The 20,247-nt window shown below is 43.4% G+C and overlaps 1 protein-coding gene across 1 annotated transcript in view; it reads right to left on the minus strand.

Annotated features, from left to right (window-relative positions):
• Nucleotides 1-4,372: 4,372 nt before the first annotated feature.
• Nucleotides 4,373-20,247, minus strand: part of LOC118943943 (EH domain-binding protein 1-like) — a gene marked incomplete at its 5' end in the record, with an annotated part of 95,631 nt that continues 79,756 nt past the window's right edge. Inside the window, 2 exon segments of the mRNA XM_036961032.1 lie at nucleotides 4,373-6,177; nucleotides 6,451-6,565. Of these exon segments, the coding sequence (XP_036816927.1) occupies nucleotides 6,087-6,177; nucleotides 6,451-6,565 (206 nt within the window).

Below are 20,247 nucleotides of genomic sequence, written 5' to 3' on the forward strand. Positions count from 1 at the left end.
TGACAGACAGTGGGGGCTGCCACTCAGCGCTCAGAGTAGCTGTAGAAGCCCCTCCCCTTTCGGTCGAGAAAACAAACCCGGACAAACCCAGCCCGGACATATTCTCAAAAGCGGAAAACATTTCAGACAGACTGGCAAAGTGGCTCATACGAGCAGTTTTTGCAGTGTACTCGTCTAAACAGACCATTTACGCATCAAATTAACAGCCTGACGCAATACGGAATTCTAATCTAACCAATTTGGCAAATATTATATAGGCTAGGTTTACCTATTTTGGAGAGAAAAAAGGGTCATGACAGAAATTACAATTATTTTATTCTTAAATAGACGTTTATTATTTATACTTTTATCAAAAAGGAACGGCAACAGTGAAAATTAACAGGCCCCAAAACCGACTCTTTAATCTGTGGTTGAGAATAAATGCAAGCTATAACCTAGTCGAATATACTTTTTAAAACATTGTCAATAACTGGGGGAAAAAATACGTTTTACAAACATCATCATGAGATGTCTAACTTGTCCAGATAAAACATTTGGTATTTCGAATTTAATGTTTATTTTTAAAAATATATTTTTCAAAAACACGGAACTAATAGGCTACCAGAAATAGCATAAAAATAATACACATTTAAGCAAGTCGATTTTCTTTTTTTATCCAGCCTATATTTCTGCCGGGGCGTGTGGGCCTTTATGTTCAGGTCACACAAAAAAAAAACCTTAAATGGCGCTGTTCCAGCCAGAAGAAGCCAAGACATTTATATTCTAATTCCGTGGTTAGTTGACCAACAACATATAACCCATTTCTCCTAAGAGAATCGGTCGATGAGAAAGCACGTATAAATTATCCTTTGAAAAAAAAAACATATTCCATTCAATACATTTGAGGAATGTCTTTCAAAAGAGAGAATGTGACGTAAATAAAAGGGAAAAAAAAGTTAAATTGATCCATTTTCATTTTTTATTGTGACCTCCAGCTCATGAATATGAATTAGTTCTAATCCCCCACTTAGAATTACATTTCAGAATGGTCGGCGTTAAATTTAACAGGGATAGACCTTCAACTCACAGACAAGAAAACCAAGGAAAACTCTACCGATCCAGGAAAAAAAGAAATGAATTCAGCACACATAAAAATAAAAAGACGGGATCCATTCTCGAGCCACGGAATCAAATCCAATAATTGCTAAATCTCCCTTTGCAACCCCCCTCGTAAAGAAATGCCCTCAACAAAATACTCGTAACAGAATATCATGGGGGGGTTTCTCAAAGGGTCGCGAGGAGGAGATGCTCGCTGGACGTTAATAAGAACTCGCTCGGCTTCTTTTGTTGATCTCACAAAATCAACTCATTTTGAGGTGCGAGCTGAAAGCGAGCAAATGTTCAAAGCAAGTGACCGTGGCCTGTAGGAACGAAATGACATGTGTACTATATAGGCCCATCCAATCAGACAGCCTTTCGGTTCCTTCTATAGCTTAGAAAAAGGCATCGACACTTGAAAAGAAAGACGCTGCTGTGGACGGGAAACGAAAAGGAGGAAGAAAGTTATTTGTTGAGTTGTGTGTGAAAGTCTATATAGACGCATAGTGATGCCGTGGCCTCTATAGGCCCTGGTGTTATTACAACTCGAGAGGCAGAGCGAGAGAATTTGAATTGAGAGAGAGAAGGCCCAGGCCTTGACCATGGCTCCAGCCCAGCCCGGACTAAATTCCATCACCCACTCAAACAAACCACGAGGACGATTTAATTCCCACGAGTGAAATCATTATGCAAAAAAATATATAGTACTCAATCCCAACACAAAAGAGACGTGTAATTCTTAAATTCTGCATGAAAATTTGAGGCCATATTTTCTTGTTTTTCCTCCTGATGTTGGTTGAGACTGTGATAAACCCCGAACAAGTATCAAGTTATCAAGTTGCACCAACCTTTTGTAATAAGAGTATTTTGTCTAATCCCAAATTGCTGTCGAATTTTCTTAATGCTGAGCTCGTAAAGCCTAGGATTAGGAAGCGAGTGTGAGGAGAGGAGAGGAGGGGAAAAAGTTTTGTCCCTTTAGCCGGCAGGATTGGAAGAGGAAGAGAAGGGCTCGCGGATGTTGTCGGAGCTTGTTAAAACGATGAAGCATAAAATACGATATTGTAAGAAGAGGGGAACGGTGGGCTACATGGGTCCCTTGGTACATTTTTCGACGCAGGAAGGTATAATTCAGACTTGCCGAGCAGTTCCCAGCACCTGCGAGGTGAGGCCACAGACTTCAAAGCCTCCACGAGCCACAATACTCTGGAGACAAACCGCTCGCAACGCACAACGAGGATTCTACACCATGCGGCTGCAGAGCTCCAAAAGATGCTGTTTACGATGCGCGTTTCAGACGTTCCTTTATATTAGCTGTAAAATGTATATATATATATATATACATCACTATGCGTATATATTAAAAACTATAGGTATTTTTATCGTCTGCTTGGCTAATTTAGGACCATAAGGCGACCATGCATGGTACACACACAGGTAAGAAAGTATTCCTTTGAGTTGTTGGAAAATTACAAATCGAAATCTTTCCGAATAATACGATGTATCCTATTCAATCATCTGGACTGATTAGTCTTTTATCGAGACTTTTAGAAAATGACAAACATACAAAGAGAACACTTTAAAAGTCTGGATAAACCGCAGCATAAAGCGCACATTTCAAGTTGGCTATAAATTGAGAAAGGTGACAAGTGTTTATTTTTTTGCTAAATAAATCAAATTCATATAGGCCTAATCGCCTACTCTAAAATTAAACGATTTAAAGTTCCATATTTTGCATTTAAGTTTATTATTCCATATTTTCAAAAGGAAATCCATACAATTTGTTTTATAGCATAATTCAATAAATAAACTGATAGGCCAAAATCAAAGCTAATCAAACATCTATTTCATAATCATAAAACGAGACTTTAGCCGAACCAAAAATTCGGACATAAGTAAACACAGCGTGAAGGATATTATAAATAAATAGTCCAAGTGTGTTTAAACAGCCGGAGTAGATAAATGACAAAATAATTACACCGTTATTTCAGACCTTCATCACATCATTTACATCACACACTCCATGCTGCCACTGTAATGCATTATTACAGTCTACCCCCCCACACCACCACCACCACCACCACCACTGTAATGCATTATTACAGTCTACCCCCCCCCCCCCCCCACCCCCACACCACCTCTCTCTCCTTTTCCTCCGTCAAAGCTCTGTGATTTGTTAAGGCAACAAACAAATGTCCTTCACCGACTGGGGTGTAATCGTTTGTGACCGCCATTACAGCGTGCAGCTTTATTCAACAGATTATAGCCAACCCGTGATAACTGCGGTATAATACTACCTAGAAACAAAGCGCCTTGGGGGACGTAATATGTATGGAGGTACAGTCGGTCCCAAGCAGGGAACCGATCAGCAAATTAATTGGAAAGTATTAGAAAGGCCAGGGAGGAGGTCAGCTGTCAAAACCTATTTTCTTTATTTAATCGGGGATGGATGAGCGAGAGAGAGGGAGTGGTTGCTGCCTGTGACCATGGCTCCAAAACCACCACACGGTCTCCAGCTCCGCGCCTCTCCAATTCAACTCAAACCCCCTTGCCTTTTCCTCTGCGTCAAAACCAGGCGAGGGAGAGCGGGACAGCATCTGTTCTCCGTACAAAGTGATTTGGGCTAATCTTCCTCCGAGGAAAAGGCTATATAGGCTACTCCGCATCGAGCTCAAAGAAAACCGGACGAAAATACTAATTTATAAACATGCATAAAGCGCAGGGGAATTCAGCAGAGCTGTATGTAATAAGCGTGGCTAAACGCGCGGCTCGCCAGTGTCTACAGTTAGACATTAAAACACTTCTGTTGTTCTATTTCAACGAAAAGCACACTAGCATTTGAAAAACTTTTACAAACATAATTTGCTTTTAATGTAGAAAATGTAGCCTACCACTTGCAAATGGGCAACAACTATGGCCCAACTAGGCTTACCTCGTTGTTGGAATATTTCAGAAATGTCGAATATTGCAAAACAATTCAATTAAAGCAACATTTAAAAACGATTTAAAATTTCACAGAAGCTAGGATGTAACAAATGAAACGAAGACAATGTCACATTATAAACAATACTAATACTATTCATTATTTGTAGGCTACAAGGAAAACCTATATTTTTTAAAACAATTCAAATATAGGCCTCAATTGTTGCTCAAACACTCACGATCCAATAGAGTATCAATATTATATTTCAGAGACCGCCAATATTCAGAGGCCTCCGGTAAAGTTGTGTGCGAGAGAGCTAGTTGCCTAGTCTACTCCACAGAGCTCCAAAAAACACACATCACCAAACACCTGCAATGGAGTATGAAAGTTTCGGACTTTATTGAAGACTTGTGTTACGACAGTGGAATAAATAATCACACAGGTAAATGTTCACACGTTTCAGACAGCAGCTGCATTCGGATGTAGTGGAACCGATAGAAATATAACTACTAGAATGATCTGATGGGCTATATGCCCTTTCTGATAATTACATTTCTATTGTTGGAACCAGGAGATCGAAGCACAAATAAAAGCAACACATGATCTCTTCTTCAGTATGTGTACAATAAATATAAACAAAACGCCCTTTTGATTAAAAAGCAAGAAATGCAAGAATATGACATGGTTGTGTCGTGATGCTGGTTCACTAATAACACCTATAGCCCGTAGAATTCCTACTACCGACTATAAAACGGCAATTAAATAAAAGTTATTCTGCTTTCTTTGCTTTCAACTGCTTGCGGAATTGATCCGGGAAAAAAAGTTTTTTTGTATGCCGTTGTCAGAGCGGTGATGAAATATACAAAATGTTGGACACGACCCCCGCCTCAACTCTGCTCCTTACCCCTCTACTCTTCCTCCGTACCTCCCCCTTATCCCCCCCTCTTCCTTATCACCGAGCCAGCTCTTCTTCTGAAATGTTTGGTTAACCGCATTCAAGCGAAAAAAATAAAATAAAAATCATAACAGTTTTTCGGTTTATGAACTGCATCTTGAGATATTACCATTAAAAACATTACACACAGTCAAGTAATAAACATGGCTTGAAAATACTGATATCGTGAATTATACTCTTTTTTTGTTGTTGTTGTTGTTTTTAAAGTCCAACTGAAACAATAGACATCAGTATAATATCATTGGCTATCATCACCAACGTCCCTAATAAAACAACTCGCGCTGTACCTCAAAACCACTATAAAGGAATCTCTGTCTCCAAGCTCCTCAACATTGATACATTCTGCCAAGAGGTGGCTGTGTGTGTCTGAATGAAATTCAATCCCTCCCGTGGTAGGTTTTCACTGGGCTGTAATATGCCATCATTTATATGTATATTAAAATACAAGTACCTTGCTTGATAAAGCAACAACAACAAAATTAAAACAAATCTAGTGTGTTGTATAAGCAGGACACATTTCCATGTCAGTATAAAGCTGGTTCAAGACATCATGGTCTCATCCTTACAGAGCCTTTACACCTCCCACATGGCTCCCTGTTTCCTATATGGTGAGGGGCTCTGGTCAAAAGTAGTGCCCTTTATATGGAATAGGGTTGCATTTACGATGCATGCTTTTAGTTTAGCAGTAAAACCATCACAGCCCTTGACCAAAAAACAACAACATCATTTCAATTTCAGGGTTCAAATAAACTTAAAATACAGGTTTCTCAAATAGTCAATATAATAATAATAATTATAATAATGTCAATATAATGGTATATTAATAACAATATGTCAATATGATAATTATTATAATTATAATAATGTCAAGAAATTGTATATTAATAACAATATGTCAATATCACGGTATTTAATAATAATAATGACAATAATAATAGTCAATATAATAATAATACAATTATTGTATGATCATAGTCTGTATCTGTGTCCCAAAAGGCACTCTATTCCCTATATAGTGCACTATGTTGCCCTGGTCAAAGTAATATATAGGACATATAGGGTGTCATTTGGGACGAAGACTATATATATATATATGTGTGTGTGTGTGTGTGTGTGTGTGAAATGAAATGACAATCATTGAAGGACACACTTCTCTTCCTTCTTGGCCATCTTGCCTTTGTTCTGCTCTAGGGTTCTCTCCAGGTGTTCATCTTCCTCCTCCGCCCTGCGGAACACAGCCGGGTCAAAGGTTAGAGGTCAGGGGTTTAGAGAGCAGGAGGTCACATGATACAGGAGGGAGACAGGTAGAGAGACAGCAGACACAGGACTGTACACAGAGGCCGGGTGCCATGGCAACGGTCGCCATGCCACCTGTGAATGGAGCGGCGGTGCACCAGGAGAGCAGATTTGACCTTTAACCCCCTGCAGCATGTCACCCTATTGGTTGATATCAGTCTCTCTTTATGGTTGTGTGTGTGACTGTGTGTGTGAGACGTACTGTTTCTCCTGTGCATCGAGGTCTCTGACCAGCGCGTCTCGTTTGTTGACCAGTATGACCAGTTCATCCAGCAGCAGCTGCTCTCTTCTCTTCTGAGCCTCTGTCTTCTGCCAGTCTGGAGAGGAGAGAGAAGATTAGCACCTACTACAGTACTACTACAATACTACTACAGTACTGATCTACCACTACTACCACCACTGATACTACTACTACTACCACCACTAATACTGATACTACTACCACCACTAATACTGATACTACCACCACCACTACCACCACTAATACTGATACTACCACCACCACTACCACCACTAATACTGATACTACCACCACCACTACAACCACCACCACTACCACCACTAATACTGACACTACCACCACTAATACTGATACTACTACCACCACTAATACTGATACTACCACCACCACTACCACCACTAATACTGATACTACCACCACCACTACCACCACTAATACTGATACTACCACCACCACTACCACCACTAATACTGATACTACCACCACCACTACAACCACCACCACTACCACCACTAATACTGACACTACCACCACTAATACTGATACTACTACTACCACCACTACTACCACCACCACTACCACTACCACTAATACTGATACTACCACCACTAATACTGATACTACCACCACCACTACTACCACCACCACTAATACTGATACTACTACCACCACCACCACTAATACTGATACTACTACCACCACCACTACTACTACCACCACTACCACCACTAATACTGATACTACTACCACCACCACTACTACTACCACCACTAATACTGATACTACTACCACCACCACCACTAATACTACCACTACTACTACTACCACCACTAATACTGATACTACCACCACCACTAACACTGATACTACCACCACCACCACTAATACTACCACCACTACTACTACCACCACTAATACTGATACTACCACCACCACTAACACTGATACTACCACCACCACTAATAGTGATTCTACCACCACCACTAACACTGATACTACCACCACCACTACTACTACTACTACTACTACCACCACTAATACTGATACTACCACTACCAATACTGATACTACTATCACCACCACCACTAATACTATTACCACCACCACCACTACTACTGATACCACCACCACCACTAATACTATTACCACCACCACTACCAATACTGATACTACCACCACCACTAATACTACCACCACCACTACCAATACTGATACTACTATCACCACCACCACTAATACTATTACCACCACCACCACTACTACTGATACCACCACCACTAATACTATTACCACCACCACCACTGATACTATTTCCACCACCACTACTACTACTACTACCACCACCACTACCAATACTGATACTACCACCACCACTAATACTACCACCACCACTACCAATACTGATACTACTATCACCACCACCACTAATACTATTACCACCACCACCACCACTAATACTGATACTACCACCACTAATACTATTACCACCACCACCACCACTAATACTGATACTACCACCACTAATACTATTACCACCACCACCACTAATACTATTACCACCACCACCACCACTACTACCACCACTAATACTATTACCACCACCACCACTAATACTATTACCACCACCACCACTAATACTATTACCACCACCACCACTGATACTATTACCACCACCACCACTGATACTATTACCACCACCACCACTAATACTATTACCACCACCACCACTGATACTATTACCACCACCACCACTGATACTATTACCACCACCACCACTAATACTATTACCACCACCACCACTACTACTACCACCACCACTAATACTATTACCACCACCACCACCACTACTACTACCACCACCACTAATACTATTACCACCACCACCACTAATACTATTACCACCACCACCACTAATACTATTACCACCACCACCACTAATACTATTACCACCACCACCACTACTACTACCACCACCACTAATACTATTACCACCACCACCACTAATACTATTACCACCACTACCACCACTAATACTATTACCACCACCACCACTACTACTGATACCACCACCACCACTGATACTATTACCACCACCACCACTACTACTGATACTACCACCACCACCACTACTAATACTGATACCACCACCACTAATACTATTACCACCACCACCACTAATACTATTACCACCACCACCACTAATACTATTACCACCACCACCACTAATACTATTATCACAACCACCACTAATACTATTACCACCACCACCACTACTACTGATACCACCACCACTAATACTATTACCACCACCACCACTAATACTATTACCACCACCACCACCACTAATACTATTACCACCACCACCACTACTACTATTACCACCACCACCACTACTACTGATACCACCACCACCACTGATACTGATACCACCACCACTAATACTATTACCACCACCACCACTAATACTATTACCACCACCACCACTAATACTGATACCACCACCACTAATACTATTACCACCACCACCACCACTACTACTGATACTACCACCACCACCACTACTAATACTGATACTACCACCACCACTACTACTGATACTACCACCACCACCACTACTAATACTGATACTACCACAACTACCACCACCACCACTACTACTAATGCTGATACTACCACCACCACCACTACTACTAATGCTGATACTACCACCACCACCACTACCAGCACTACTACCACCACCACTACCACCACTAATACTGATACTACCACCACCACTACAACCACCACCACTACCACCACTAATACTGACACTACCACCACTAATACTGATACTACTACCACCACTAATACTGATACTACCACCACCACTACCACCACTAATACTGATACTACCACCACCACTACCACCACTAATACTGATACTACCACCACCACTACCACCACTAATACTGATACTACCACCACCACTACAACCACCACCACTACCACCACTAATACTGACACTACCACCACTAATACTGATACTACTACTACCACCACTACTACCACCACCACTACCACTACCACTAATACTGATACTACCACCACTAATACTGATACTACCACCACCACTACTACCACCACCACTAATACTGATACTACTACCACCACCACCACTAATACTGATACTACTACCACCACCACTACTACTACCACCACTACCACCACTAATACTGATACTACTACCACCACCACTACTACTACCACCACTAATACTGATACTACTACCACCACCACCACTAATACTACCACTACTACTACTACCACCACTAATACTGATACTACCACCACCACTAACACTGATACTACCACCACCACCACTAATACTACCACCACTACTACTACCACCACTAATACTGATACTACCACCACCACTAACACTGATACTACCACCACCACTAATAGTGATTCTACCACCACCACTAACACTGATACTACCACCACCACTACTACTACTACTACTACTACCACCACTAATACTGATACTACCACTACCAATACTGATACTACTATCACCACCACCACTAATACTATTACCACCACCACCACTACTACTGATACCACCACCACCACTAATACTATTACCACCACCACTACCAATACTGATACTACCACCACCACTAATACTACCACCACCACTACCAATACTGATACTACTATCACCACCACCACTAATACTATTACCACCACCACCACTACTACTGATACCACCACCACTAATACTATTACCACCACCACCACTGATACTATTTCCACCACCACTACTACTACTACTACCACCACCACTACCAATACTGATACTACCACCACCACTAATACTACCACCACCACTACCAATACTGATACTACTATCACCACCACCACTAATACTATTACCACCACCACCACCACTAATACTGATACTACCACCACTAATACTATTACCACCACCACCACTAATACTATTACCACCACCACCACCACTAATACTATTACCACCACCACCACTAATACTATTACCACCACCACCACTAATACTATTACCACCACCACCACTGATACTATTACCACCACCACCACTGATACTATTACCACCACCACCACTAATACTATTACCACCACCACCACTGATACTATTACCACCACCACCACTGATACTATTACCACCACCACCACTAATACTATTACCACCACCACCACTACTACTACCACCACCACTAATACTATTACCACCACCACCACCACTACTACTACCACCACCACTAATACTATTACCACCACCACCACTAATACTATTACCACCACCACCACTAATACTATTACCACCACCACCACTAATACTATTACCACCACCACCACTACTACTACCACCACCACTAATACTATTACCACCACCACCACTAATACTATTACCACCACTACCACCACTAATACTATTACCACCACCACCACTACTACTGATACCACCACCACCACTGATACTATTACCACCACCACCACTACTACTGATACTACCACCACCACCACTACTAATACTGATACCACCACCACTAATACTATTACCACCACCACCACTAATACTATTACCACCACCACCACTAATACTATTACCACCACCACCACTAATACTATTATCACAACCACCACTAATACTATTACCACCACCACCACTACTACTGATACCACCACCACTAATACTATTACCACCACCACCACTAATACTATTACCACCACCACCACCACTAATACTATTACCACCACCACCACTACTACTATTACCACCACCACCACTACTACTGATACCACCACCACCACTGATACTGATACCACCACCACTAATACTATTACCACCACCACCACTAATACTATTACCACCACCACCACTAATACTGATACCACCACCACTAATACTATTACCACCACCACCACCACTACTACTGATACTACCACCACCACCACTACTAATACTGATACTACCACCACCACTACTACTGATACTACCACCACCACCACTACTAATACTGATACTACCACAACTACCACCACCACCACTACTACTAATGCTGATACTACCACCACCACCACTACTACTAATGCTGATACTACCACCACCACCACTACCAGCACTACTACCACCACCACTACCAGCACTACTACCACCACCACTACCAGCACTACTACCACCAATACTAATACTGATACTACCAGCACCACCACTACTACTACCACCAATACTAATACTGATACTACCAGCACCACCACTACTACTACCACCAATACTAATACTGATACTACCACCACCACCACCACCAGCACTACTACCACCAATACTAATACTGACACTACCACCACCACTACTACTAATACTGATACTGATACCACCACCACCACCACTAATTCTGATACTACCACCACCACTAATTCTGATACTACCACCACCACCACTACTACTGATACTACTACTACCACAACTACTGATACTACTACTACTACTACTACTGATACTGATACTACTACTACTACTGATACCACCACCACTACTACTACTACTGATACTACTACTACTACTGATACTACTACTACTACTGATACTACAACTACTACTGATACTACTACTACTACTACAACTGATACTGATACTACTACTACTACTGATACTACTACTACTACTGATACTACTACTACTACTACTGATACTACTACTACTACTGATACTACTACTACTACTACTACTGATACTGATACTACTACTACTACTGATACCACCACCACTACTACTATTACTGATACTACTACTACTACTGATACTACTACTACTACTGATACTACTACTACTACTGATACTACTACTACTACTACTACTGATACTACTACTACTACTGATACTACTACTACTACTACTACTGATACTGATACTACTACTACTACTGATACTGATACTACTACTACTACTGATACTACTACTACTACTACTACTGATACTGATACTACTACTACTACTGATACTGATACTACTACTACTACTGATACTACTACTACTACTGATACTACTACTACTACTACTACTGATACTGATACTACTACTACTACTGATACTACTACTACTACTGATACTACTACTACTACTACTACTACTGATACTACTACTACTACTGATACTACTACTACTACTGATACTACTACTACTACTACTACTGATACTACTACTACTACTACTACTGATACTGATACTACTACTACTACTACTACTGATACTACTACTACTACTACTACTGATACTGATACTACTACTACTACTGATACCACCACCACTACTACAACAGTACTCCTGTCTCATCTTCCTGTCTCTCTCACATTTCCAAGTGTCTAAATAAAAGTCCAAATATCAACAGCGAATAGAGAAGAACAAAAGGCCTAACTACACAATGAATAAATCACACAGGTTCCCTGACTCCTCCCCTCCAGTTCACCTAGCTAGCAGCTCCCAGGCCAACCAGGAAGGGGCCCACAGGGGCCAGATGCGACCCCGTTCCAATCCCCTCTCCCTGCCTCCCCTTGGGGGAACCGTGTCCGCGGGAGAGCCCTCTCTCTGGGGCTCAGATATCCGCCTTCCTGGTGCGTGGCACCACCGGCTTCAGATCCACCCAACACCAGGGTAGACAGATACAAACCCCTAACCCCATCATATCTGCAGATATACCCAACACCAGGGTAGACAGATACAAACCCCTAACCCCATCATATCTGCAGATATACCCAACACCAGGGTAGACAGATACAAACCCCTAACCCCATCATATCTGCAGATATACCCAACACCAGGGTAGACAGATACAAACCCCTAACCCCATCATATCTGCAGATATACCCAACACCAGGGTAGATAGATACAACCCCCTAACCCCATCATATCTGCAGATATACCCAACACCAGGGTAGACAGATACAAACCCCTAACCCCATCATATCTGCAGATATACCCAACACCAGGGTAGACAGATACAAACCCCTAACCCCATCATATCTGCAGATATACCCAACACCAGGGTAGATAGATACAAACCCCTAACCCCATCATATCTGCAGATATACCCAACACCAGGGTAGATAGATACAACCCCCTAACCCCATCATATCTGCAGATATACCCAACACCAGGGTAGACAGATACAAACCCCTAACCCCATCATATCTGCAGATATACCCAACACCAGGGTAGACAGATACAACCCCCTAACCCCATCATATCTGCAGATATACCCAACACCAGGGTAGATAGATACAACCCCCTAACCCCATCATATCTGCAGATATACCCAACACCAGGGTAGATAGATACAAACCCCTAACCCCATCATATCTGCAGATATACCCAACACCAGGGTAGATAGATACAAACCCCTAACCCCATCATATCTGCAGATATACCCAACACCAGGGTAGATAGATACAACCCCCTAACCCCATCATATCTGCAGATATACCCAACACCAGGGTAGATAGATACAAACCCCTAACCCCATCATATCTGCAGATATACCCAACACCAGGGTAGATAGATACAAACCCCTAACCCCATCATATCTGCAGATATACCCAACACCAGGGTAGACAGATACAAACCCCTAACCCCATCATATCTGCAGATATACCCAACACCAGGGTAGATAGATACAACCCCCTAACCCCATCATATCTGCAGATATACCCAACACCAGGGTAGACAGATACAAACCCCCTAACCCCATCATATCTGCAGATATACCCAACACCAGGGTAGATAGATACAAACCCCTAACCCCATCATATCTGCAGATATACCCAACACCAGGGTAGATAGATACAAACCCCTAACCCCATCATATCTGCAGATATACCCAACACCAGGGTAGACAGATACAAACCCCTAACCCCATCATATCTGCAGATATACCCAACACCAGGGTAGATAGATACAAACCCCTAACCCCATCATATCTGCAGATATACCCAACACCAGGGTAGATAGATACAAACCCCTAACCCCATCATATCTGCAGATATACCCAACACCAGGGTAGACAGATACAAACCCCTAACCCCATCATATCTGCAGATATACCCAACACCAGGGTAGATAGATACAAACCCCTAACCCCATCATATCTCAGAGTTGGAGTGCTGACATAGGATCAGTTTAGCCTTTTAAATCGTAATGAATAAGAGGAGGGTCCTAGATCAGCACTCCTACTCAGAGAAGCTTTGTGAATATGTGCTACCACAGATATGTTCTCTCCTCAAGAGAGTTTGTCTCGTATTATAAAAAAATAAATATATATATATATATACTTCAGTCCCATTAATCACACAGTTAGGGCCGGGAAAAAAAACACACAAAAAAGTTGCATTTTGGGGCCAAACACTTGGAGTGAAATGTGCCAGTAGAAATGTTGTGTTGCAGTGGGCGGTGTTGGCCCTCTAACAGTTAGCCGTCAGAGAGTTCTACAGCGGGTCATGTGACACATCTGGTTCAACACCTTTACATCCATTCATATTTAAACACCTATTGATTTGAGAAGAAAAGGAATGTTGGAAAATGTCAGTCACTAAAATAAGTGCGCTGCATGCTTTATTAAAAAAAATATATTTCCCCTCTGGTTCGTCAAGTTGCAACCGGCCTGTCATGTGTGTGAGTGAGTGTTTGTGTGTGTGTGGTGTGTGTGTGTGTGTGTGTGTGGTGTGCGCTCCATGCTGGGCCCAGTGTGTTTGTCCCCCTGTACGGTCTTGCTCTCTCTTCATTGGTCCAGCCACTCTTTGAAGTCGACCACAGAGCGAAATGAGCACAGTCCCATTATCTGACCCGCTACTCTCTCTGTTTCTCTCTTTCTTTCTCTTCTTCTGACCGTTTCTCTCTCTCAGGCACTAAACTACTCTCCTCTTCAGAGAGGTTGGTCAGTAGTGTTTACCAGGGACTAATACCAATATGCCAAATGTTTAAATTGAAGACCAGTGAAATGTCAAAAGGAGAAGACTACTCACTAAACTCACACAATGTGATGGAAAGTTGTCAGCTTCAAATATAGACTTATTACAAATAGAAAAGGTTATTCCTCCTTTGCCATACCTCCACTATCCCACAATTCCCCTGCACAAAGGCCTGCCCACAGAGGGGGGAAAAGTATCCAAAACGGAGGTATAACAAAAAACATCCCTTCTTTTCTGTCCCTCCCTCTCAACTGCTCTCTCTCTCTCTTTTCTACTTCCTCCCCCCTACTCTATCTCTCACTTTCCCTTCCCCTACTATATCTCCCTCTTTCCCCTCCCCTACTCTATCTCCCTCCCTCCCTCCCTCCCTCCCTCCCTCCCTCCCTCCCTCCCTCCCTCCCTCCCTCCTCTCTCCCCCTTTCCCCTCCCTCTTTCCTCTCCCCTACTCTCTCCCTCTTTCCCCTCCCTCTTTCCTCTCCCCTACTATATCTCCCTCTTTCCTCTCCCCTACTCTATCTCCTTCTTTCCCCTCCCTCTCTCTTTCCCCTCCCTCCCTCTTTCCCCTCCCTCTCTCTTTCCCCTCCCTCTCTCTTTCCCCTCCCTCTCTCTTTCCCCTCCCCTCTTCTTTACCCAAGAAGCCAAAGTTCCAACCCGCCAGGGGGATGCGGAAGCATGGAGCTGTCAATCAAAGCTGTGGTAGGTCCCGCCCCCCTCATTAGAAAGGTAAACAATAGAGGGACGATGACAGACATCCCTCTTTCCCCTCCCTCTTTCCTCTCCCCTACTCTATCTCCCTCTTTCCTCTCCCCTACTCTATCTCCCTCTTTCCCCTCCCTCCCTCCCTCTTTCCTCTCCCCTACTCTCTCCCGCTTTCCCCTCCCTCCCTCTTTCCCCTCCCTCTCTTTCCCCTCCCTCTCTCTTTCCCCTCCCTCCCTCCCTCTTTCCCCTCCCTCCCTCTTTCCCCTCCCTCCCTCTTTCCCCTCCCTCTCTCTTTCCCCTCCCTCTCTCTTTCCCCTCCCCTCTTCTTTACCCAAGAAGCCAAAGTTCCAACTCGCCAGGGGGGATGCGGAAGCATGGAGCTGTCAATCAAAGCCGTGGTAGGTCCCGCCCCCCTCATTAGAAAGGTAAACAATAGAGGGACGATGACAGACATGGCCGCGCAAACGAGAGGGTAGAGAACAGGGGTGAGTGTCTATGTGTGCGAGAGAAAGTGTGTGTGTGTGTGTGTGTGTGTGTGTATGAGAAAGAGAGTGAGTGTGAGTGAGAGTGCGTGTAACCAGAAACCTGCGGTAAAAAACACCCCGCAGCCACTCATGGAAGTTACCCCCTCCCTACTTCCAACCCCGAAAGAGGGAGGAGTGAGAGAAAGCCAGTGTTCACACACACTCTCTCTCTCTCTCTCTTGTTTCACCCTCTCCCTCTCTTGTTTCACCCTCTCCCTCTCTTGTTTCACCCTCTCCCTCTCTTGTTTCACCCTCTCCCTCTCGTTTCACCCTCTCTCGCTCTTCTGTTTCACCCTCTCTCGCTCTTCTGTTTCACCCTCTCTCGCTCTTCTGTTTCACCCTCTCTATCTCTCGTTTCACCCTCTCTCTCTCTTGTTTCACCCTCTCTCTCTCTCTCATTTCACCCTCTCTCACTCTCGTTTCACCCTCTCTCGCTCTCGTTTCACCCTCTCTCACTCTTCTGTTTCACCCTCTCTCTCTCGTTTCATCCTCTCGCTCTCGTTTCACCCTCTCTCACTCTTCTGTTTCACCCTCTCTCACTCTTCTGTTTCACCCTCTCTCTCTTGTTTCATCCTTTCTCGCTCTCGTTTCACCCTCTCTCGCTCTTCTGTTTCACCCTCTCTCTCTCGTCTCACCCTCTCTCTCTCTTGTTTCAACCTCTCTCTCTTGTTTCACCCTTTCTCTCTCTTGTTTCACCCTCTCTCTCTCTTGTTTCACCCTCTCTCTCTCTTGTTTCACCCTCTCTCTTGCTCTTCTGTTTCAGCCTCTCTCTCTTGTTTCACCCTCTCTCTCTCTCTCTCTCTCTTCTGTTTCACCCTCTCTCTCTCTCTCTCTTCTGTTTCACCCTCTCTCTCTCTCTCTCTTCTGTTTCACCCCCTCTCTCTCTCTCTTCTGTTTCACCCTCTCAACGGTAACCATGTGAATCTGCACAAGCCACAGAAGAATGCGCCGGTTCAAATCCCCATGACCCCCACCCTTCCAATGCTCAATGTATTCAGGAGACCCAAACTGCTCCGAAGACCCCTTTCTCAGAGCAGGACGGGGGGAGAGTGAGTATGTTTGTGTTCTTGGCTTAAAATCTAGGTCCAACACATTTACCAGCACACACATACGCACAAACTAGCATGGATTAATCCACAGATTGATAAACACTTTGAGAGACATTTTACAGAGTAGTCAGCGAGTGATGTCTGGAGACGTCTATTACTATTACCATCTATTACCACAGATCTCTCTTTAGTTGTGTTCTGTCGTTCGGTGGAATGGCCCCCAAGAGAGAGCTTTGGCCAGGGGCCAACTGGAGTCAGGACACAAAGTCCCAAATGGAAACCTAATCCTGCCCATAGGGCGATAATCCAAGGTAGTGCACTATGAAAGGAATAGGGTGCCATTTTGGACATTTGTAGTTACTGTGAAGTTACCTGCACCTTGTCTAGGACTAGTTACAGCTGCTTGACTAGCTGTATAGACAGCACCTTGTCTAGGACTAGTAACAGCTGCTTGACTAGCGGTATAGACAGCACCTTGTCTAGGACTAGTTACAGCTGCTTGACTAGATGTATAGACAGCACCTTGACTAGCTGTATAGACAGCACCTTGACTAGCGGTATAGACAGCACCTTGTCTAGGACTAGTTACAGCTGCTTGACTAGTTGTATAGACATCACCTTGTCTAGGACTAGTTACAGCTGCTTGACTAGCTGTATAGGCATCACCTTGTCTAGGACTAGTTACAGCTGCTTGACTAGTTGTATAGACATCACCTTGTCTAGGACTAGTTACAGCTGCTTGACTAGTTGTATAGACAGCACCTTGTCTAGGACTAGTTACAGCTGCTTGACTAGCTGTATAGACATCACCTTGTCTAGGACTAGTTACAGCTACTTGACTAGCTGTATAGACAGCACCTTGTCTAGGACTAGTTACAGCTGCTTGACTAGCGGTATAGACAGCACCTTGTCTAGGACTAGTTACAGCTGCTTGACTAGCGGTATAGACAGCACCTCGTCTAGGACTAGTTACAGCTGCTTGACTAGCGGTATAGACATCACCTTAACTAGTCCTAGACACAGCTGCTTGACTAGTGGTATAGACATCACCTTGTCTAGGACTAGTTACAGCTGCTTGACTAGCTGTATAGACAGCACCCTGTCTAGGACTAGTTACAGCTGCTTGACTAGCTGTATAGACAGCACCTTGTCTAGGACTAGTAACAGCTGCTTGACTAGCGGTATAGACATCACCTGGTCTAGGACTAGTTACAGCTGCTTGACTAGCTGTATAGACAGCACCTTGACTAGCAGTACAGACAGCACCTTGTCTAGGACTAGTTACAGCTGCTTGACTAATTGTATAGACATCACCTTGTCTAGGACTAGTTACAACTGCTTGACTAGTTGTATAGACAGCACCTTGTTTAGGACTAGTTACAGCTGCTTGACTAGCTGTATAGACATCACCTTGTCTAGGACTATTTGCAGTTGCTTGACTAGCTGTATAGACAGCACCTCGTCTAGGACTAGTTACAACTACTTGACTAGCTGTATAGACAGCACCTTGTCTAGGACTAGTTACAGCTGCTTGACTAGCTGTATAGACATCACCTTAACTAGTCCTAGACACAGCTGCTTGACTAGTGGTATAGACAGCACCTTGTCTAGGACTAGTTACAGCTGCTTGACTAGCTGTATAGACAGCACCTTGTCTAGGACTAGTTACAGCTGCTTGACTAGCGGTATAGACAGTACCTTGTCTAGGACTAGTTACAGCTGCTTGACTAGCTGCATAGACAGCACCTTGTCTAGGATTAGTTACAGCTGCTTGACTAGCTGTATAGACATCACCTTGTCTAGGACTAGTTACAGCTACTTGACTAGTTGTATAGACAGCACCTTGTCTAGGACTAGTTACAGCTGCTCGACTAGCGGTATAGACAGCACCTTGTCTAGGACTAGTTACAGCTGCTTGACTAGCTGTATAGACAGCACCTTGTCTAGGACTAGTTACAGCTGCTTGACTAGCTGTATAGACAGCACCTTGTCTAGGACTAGTTACAGCTGTTTGACTAGTGGTATAGACAGCACCTTGTCTAGGATTAGTTACAGCTGATTGACTAGCTGTATAGACAGCACCTTGTCTAGGACTAGTTCCAGCTGCTTGACTAGTTGTATAGACAGCACCTTGTCTAGGACAAGTTACAGCTGCTTGACTAGTTGTACAGACAGCACCTTGTCTAGGACTAGTTACAGCTGCTTGACTATCTGTATAGACAGCACCTTGTCTAGGACTAGTTACAGCTGTTTGACTAGTGGTATAGACAGCACCTTGTCTAGGATTAGTTACAGCTGATTGACTAGCTGTATAGACAGCACCTTGTCTAGGACTAGTTACAGCTACTTGACTAGCTGTATAGACAGCACCTTGTCTAGGACTAGTTACAGCTGCTTGACTAGTTGTATAGACAGCACCTTGTCTAGGACTAGTTACAGCTGCTTGACTAGTTGTATAGACAGCACCTTGTCTAGGACTAGTTACAGCTGCTTGACTAGTTGTA

The sequence above is a fragment of the Oncorhynchus mykiss genome, chromosome 23, assembly GCF_013265735.2.
Source record: "Oncorhynchus mykiss isolate Arlee chromosome 23, USDA_OmykA_1.1, whole genome shotgun sequence".
NCBI lineage: Eukaryota > Metazoa > Chordata > Actinopteri > Salmoniformes > Salmonidae > Oncorhynchus > Oncorhynchus mykiss.